Genomic DNA, 6,194 nt, shown 5'->3' on the forward strand with positions numbered 1-6,194 from the left:
TCCTCGTGGACTGCACCAGATTTGCCAGTTCTTGCTGTGAGATGTTACCCCACTCTTCCACAAAGGCACCTGCAAGTTCCCAGACATTTCGGGTGGGAATGGCCCTAGCCCTCCGATCCAACAGGTCCCAGACATGCTCAATGGGATTGAGATCCGGGCTCTTCGCTGGCCATGACAGAACACGGACAGTCCTGTCTTGCAGGAAATCAAGCACAGAACGAGCAGTATGGCTGGTCGCATTGTCATGCTGGAGGATCATGTCAGGATGAACCTGCAGGAAGGGTACCACATGAGGGAGGAGGATGTCTTCCCTGTAACGAACAGCGTTGAGATTGCCTGCAATGACAACAAGCTCAGTCAGATGATGTTGTGACATACCGCCCCAGACCATGACGGACCCTCCACCTCCAAATTGATCCTGCTCCAGAGTACAGGCCTCGGTGTAACGGTCATTCCTTCGACGATTAACGCAAATCCGACCATCGCCCCTGGTGAGACAAAACCGCGACTCGTCAGTGAAGAGCACTTTTTACCAGTCCTGTCTGGTCCAGCGACGGTGGGTTTGTGCCCATAGGTGACATTGTTGCCGGTGATGTCTGGTGAGGACCTGCATTACAACAAGCTTACAAGCCCTCAGTCCAGCCTCTCTCAGCCTATTGCGGACAGTCTGAGCACTGATGGAGGGATTGTGTGTTCCAGGTGTGATGTTTGGATCTACCGATCCTGTGCAGGTGTTGTTACACGTGATCTGTCACTGCCAGGACGATCAACTGTCCGTCCTGTAGCTCTGTATTAGGCGTCTCACAGTACGGACATTGCAATTTATTGCCCTGGCCACATCTGCAGTCCTCATGCCTCCTTGCAGCATGCCTACGACGTGTTCACGCAGATGAGCAGAGACCCTGGGCATCTTTCTATTGGTGTTTTTCAGAGTCAGTAGAAAGGGCTCTTAGTGTCCTATGTTTTCATAACTGTGACCTTAATTGCCTACCGTATGTAAAATGTTAGTGTCACAGGTGCATGTTCATTAATTGTTTATGGGTCATTGAACAAGCATGGGAAACAGTGTTTAAACCCTTTACAATGAAGATCTGTGAAGTTATTTGGATTTTTATGAATGATCTTTGAAAGACAGGGTCCTGAAGAAAGGACATTTCTTTTTTGCTGAGTTTATAACTTTAGGAAGCTCATATTCTGAGCGAGCCATTAAAAATAATGGTTCACAGATATAAGTGAATCTGAACAACCCTTTAACTGGAACAGAATATGGAAAAATATGACCTTGGCATCCCGTAATCCGAACCATCAACATTTTAAGATTGTCAAAAGACTATTTTACACCAAAAAAATGTTTTATAATGAAATTGGCCCAAACTGCCAACTGTTCACTGTGTCCCCTAAATCAGGTAGGCACATTCCTTCATATGATGTGGGACTGCCCTGCAGTTAAATGCTTCTGGGACAAAGTTACAAAATGTATTTCGAAGTGCATGAATGTAAATATTCCATGCTTTGCATCTACTATATTACTTAACGATGAATGCCCCTTGAATCTCTCAATCAGAGATGATTACTGGTAGCAGGCAGGCAGCACTGCAGCAAAAAAAAAAATGTTGGCTCTTAGATGGCTGTCACTTCACTCTCTCCCAATTCTCCAGTGGATACAATTACTATTAGAAGTTATAACATGCCCTTTCCATGACATAGACTGACAAGGTGAATCTAGGTTAAAACTATGATCCCTTATTGATGCCACTTGTTAAATACACTTCAATCAGTGTAGATGAAGGGTGGGAGACAGGTAAAGAAGGATTTTCAAGCCTTGAGACAATTGAGATATGGATTGTGTATGTGTGCCATTCAGAGGGTGAATGGGAAAGACAACATATACAAGTGCCTTTGAATGAGGTATGGTAGTAGGTGCCAGGTGCATTGGTTTGTGTCAAGAACTGAAACCTAGTGGGTTTTTCACTCTCAACAGTTTCCCGTGTGTATTAAGAATGGTCCACCCCTTTTGGGTGGTGCATTGGAGTCAACATGGGCCAGAATGCTTGTGGAACTGAACATTCAATTCTCTGGCAACAGCTCTGGTGGACATTCCTGCAGTCAGCATGCCAATTGCATGCTTCTGCAAAACTTGAGACATCTGTTGCATAGTGTTGTGTAACAAAACCACACATTTTAAAGTGTTCTTTGATTTTCCCCAGGACAAGGTATACCTGTGTAATGATCATGCCGTTTAATCAGCTTCTGTCAGGTGGATGGATTATCTTCGCAAAGTAGAAATGCTCATTAACAGGGATGTAAACAAATTTGTGTACAACATTTGAGAGAAATAAGCTTTCAATGCATATGGAACATTTCTGGGATCTGGGATCTTTTATTTCAGCTCATGAGACCAACACTTTACATGTTGTGTTTGTATGTTTGTTTAGTGTACAGTACCAGTCAAAGGTTTGGAGACCGACTCATTCAAGGGTTTTTCTTTATTTTTACTATTTTATACATTGTAGAATAACAGTGAAGACATCACAACTATGAAATAACACACATGGAATAATGTAGTAACCAAAAAAAAGTTTAATCAAAATATATTTTATATTTGAGATTCTTCAAAGTAGCCACCCTTTGCATTGATTACAGCTTTTCCCACTTTGCATTCTCTCAACCATGAGGAAGGCTTTTCCAACTTTGCATTCTCTCAACCATGAGGAAGGCTTTTCCAACAGTCTTGAAGGAGTTCCCACATATGCTGAGCACTTGTTGGCTGCTTTTCCATCACTCTGCGGTCCAACTCATCCCAATTGGGTTGAGGTAGGGTGATTGTGGAGGCCAGGTCATCTGATGCAGCACTCCATCACTCTCCTTCTTGGTCAAATAGCCCTTACACCTCCTGGAGGTGCGTTGGGTCATTGTCCTGTTGAAAAACAAATTATAGTCCCACTAAGTGCAAACCAGATGGGATGGCGTATCACTGCAGAATGCTGTGGTAGCCATGCTGGTGAAGTGTGCCTTGAATTCTAAATAAATCACAACACCATCACACTTCCTCCTCCGTGCTTCACTGTGGGAACCACATGTGTGGAGATCATCTGTTCACCCACTCTACATCTCACAAAGACACAGCGGTTGGAACAAAAAATCTCAAATTTGGACTCATCAGACCAAAGGACAGATTTCCACCCGTCTAATATCCATTGCTCATGTTTCTTGGCCCAATCAAGTCTCTTCTTCTCATTGGTGTCATTTAGTGGTTTGTGCAGCAATTCAAACAGTTGATATTGAGATGTGTCTTTTGACTTTTTTTTACATTGTTTGCTTTCAGGCCCACAGGAAGGGGATGGTTGGGGAGGGTTTTCTCTGGTCGCCAGGAGGGTGAATGTAAAAGCATCCTCAGTTGATAAAAATGTTTAGGGGAGGGGGTAGAAGGGGTAAAAAAAAAAATTCTAACCATAGGTTTAATCTCAATTTTGGATATAATTGTAATAAACATGCCATAATATATTGTAAAGTGAGTTTGACAAATATGTTTATTTTGGAATAGCAGTATTGTAATGATCTACAGTGAAGGCTTACCTTTACACTTGTCTTTTTTTCAACCAGTCAAGTCCGTTAAGAACAAATTCTAATTTACAATTACGGCCTAGGAACAGTGGGTTAACTGCCTTATCCAGGGGCAGAACAGATTTTTACCTTGTCAGCTCGGGGATTCGATCCTCCAACCTTTCAGTTACTGGCCCAATGCTCTAATTACTAGGCTACTCGTCTTTGCAGTCATTCATGATATGCTGTAATAGCCTCACAGATTTACTGTCAATTCATTATTTTTTTTACCATTGGTGTCTGTGCATTTGTACATTATACAGAGATTATTCCACCATGCTTATTGTTATTAAAAGCTGCATTTTCAAAAGCTGGATGTTAATAAGGTGTGTTTGGTGCATTACTATCAAGTTCAACTCTAGTGAAAAAGTGCTGATGAATTGCCAGAAGACACAGCTAGATAAAGGAAAATTCAGGCTAAAAAGGCAATAAAAATGCAATTCCATCCGTTCTCACCATTTGCTTTCATTTTTATATAAAAACTGATATAGTGATGAGGGAAAGAGTCACAGAACATGCATGGTTCCCACAAAACAAACAGCACAGAGATCATGCTAGAGGAGAGAGGAACAGGTTGCAAATATTTAGAGCACCGAGGCAGAATACAGACTCAAATCGTACAACAGCTAGGCTATCAGGACATGTAATAACTACCTTTACACAGTTCACAGACACAGGTATTTTTGATGTTAGACAGTTATGCTGAGTAAGTTCAGCTGGCCTGTAGGTTCAACTAATAAACAGTGAGTGCTACAAAGACACAGAGTCAGTTTGCAGGGGATGTGTAGTTTCTTCAGACTCTGAGCTGAGCTATATCCCCCACCCTCTCCGACAGCATGGACCTGATTAACCTTTTACCAGGACCCAAATCTCATTCCTGCAAGCTGTCACTTTCCCTCACTGAGGTATTGGATCTGCCATTTATAACTCCCTCTTTTTCACTGTGATAATAACGAGCCATCTTTGAGTCTGCTGTTTATACTTCCTCTGTGTTATTTGAGTCAGATGACAGTCACTGTAGTATAGAGTCCAACCTGTCTCATGCATATGAAGTAAGCTGTTCCCTCCTCCTCACTGTGGAATAGAGTCCAGGTTCTCTTTGAGTCTGTGCGTCATGCTGGGAATCAGGTTGATGTGGTCGTCCACACAGCTTCCCACGCAGTTCTCCATCATGGCCCGCACGGCTGGCTCCTTGGCACCAGAGTCAAACAGGTCCCTGGCCTTGTCATTGCAATGCATGGTGCACCTGGTCAGCCGGTCCTGGGCATGAGGGAGACAGAATGTTAATCACAATCAATCACTACAAATTCTATGTATCAAATTCTATGTACACCACGTGAAACTCACCTGAAACTTCTCTAGTTCATTGGTCACTAGTCCTTGGGCCTGCGCCAGAGGAGCGTGGCAGCGTTCAATACAATTGTGCACCTGCGACATGGAGTCTGTGGAGCGCTCACAGCACTCTGCACTGCACTTGAACATGAGTCCCTGGATACATTCACAAGAAAGATTTGAACTGTGCATCTGATATAAGCCTAAGTGTTGACAATAAAAGGTGGCAAATGATCTATGCCTGGAGAAAGAGGGTGATTTGTAAAACCAAAGTTTGTAGATAATGCACCGCACAATATACTGGATTGCATTGTATGTATTGGACATAGCTGAAATTGCATTTCCATAACCACTTACTTGCATCTTGCGGATGTGGTCCCGTTCTAAACTTTGAACCATATCTTCTATGGTTTTCTGTACACGAGCTTGATGCGCCTCTGCCATTTCAAACGTTGCTCTCAGTAGCGTGTGTATTCAAACGGAATTGTTAGAAGATATTGTTAGAAGAAACTGTTAGAAGATACGGTTTGGCTATGTTGCAAAGCTAAATAACAGCCACACCAATGACATACAGTATGCTATTGCAAGATTCGCAAGTCTTGTTACATTACTGTTTCAAACTGTAGGTCACCTCCGTGAAACCATGCCTCTTCCTTCTGGTGGCAATTACATCACATCCGCTCTAGCTTCCGGCATTATCTTGGTAATTTCCGGTTCCAAATAAGGTCGCGATGTGTTAGTTATAATGTCTTTGACCCACTTAGTTTGAAGTCCTAACTTTAAACTTTTACAACACTGCTTATTCTATATATTTTTCTCAACGACTTTGACTAAATTACTAGTAAGATGAGTAAATAGCATGATGCGTTTTAAAGATCCTCTGTAAACTTGTAGTAAAACTTAATCGTGAACTCCTTGAGAATATTTTCCTCTACTGACTTTTGAAATGGTGAGCAGTGCACACTTATCAGTCCTTTCTAATTGTTTGATTTTAGCCAACTAAGTGGGGTGATATAGATGTTTTTAAAATATCACACATTTTCATTTTTTGCCAATAACCATGAAAGACTGCTCCTCAAAGTATCAACTGTGTGCTGCCCTTTGACCCCAGACAGAGATATTTAAATACTTGATAGGTCTCTACTACCCATGTCACCACCAGCAGCAGGCTATGCTATCTGTCCTAAATTGACTCAGCAATTCACACAATCGTATTAAAGTGACATGTTTCTGACTACTGATCAGTTGTGAATGTAGCC

General features: G+C 42.2%; 1 protein-coding gene across 1 annotated transcript; it reads right to left on the bottom strand.

Annotated features, from left to right (window-relative positions):
- Window positions 1-3,512: 3,512 nt before the first annotated feature.
- Window positions 3,513-5,603, bottom strand: LOC118385202 (protein FAM136A-like). Its single transcript, XM_035772140.2, has 3 exons — window positions 5,293-5,603; window positions 4,951-5,091; window positions 3,513-4,863 (listed from the first exon to the last, which is right to left on the bottom strand). The coding sequence occupies exons 1-3, from the start codon at window positions 5,377-5,379 to the stop codon at window positions 4,675-4,677; spliced, it is 417 nt and encodes a 138-aa protein (XP_035628033.1). The 5' UTR covers window positions 5,380-5,603; the 3' UTR covers window positions 3,513-4,674.
- Between the last annotated feature and the right edge of the window lie 591 nt (window positions 5,604-6,194).

This window comes from Oncorhynchus keta, chromosome 6 (genome assembly GCF_023373465.1).
Source record: "Oncorhynchus keta strain PuntledgeMale-10-30-2019 chromosome 6, Oket_V2, whole genome shotgun sequence".
Classification (NCBI taxonomy): domain Eukaryota; kingdom Metazoa; phylum Chordata; class Actinopteri; order Salmoniformes; family Salmonidae; genus Oncorhynchus; species Oncorhynchus keta.

Bases quoted from the DNA above. Each gene is read 5' to 3' on its own strand.
- LOC118385202 (XM_035772140.2), bottom strand. From the start codon at position 5,379: ATGGCAGAGGCGCATCAAGCTCGTGTACAGAAAACCATAGAAGATATG. The intron at 5,092-5,292 runs GTAAGTGGTTAT...GAATGTATCCAG, and splicing joins ACCACATCCGCAAGATGCAA to GGACTCATGTTCAAGTGCAG. The intron at 4,864-4,950 runs GTGAGTTTCACG...CCTCATGCCCAG, and splicing joins ATGAACTAGAGAAGTTTCAG to GACCGGCTGACCAGGTGCAC.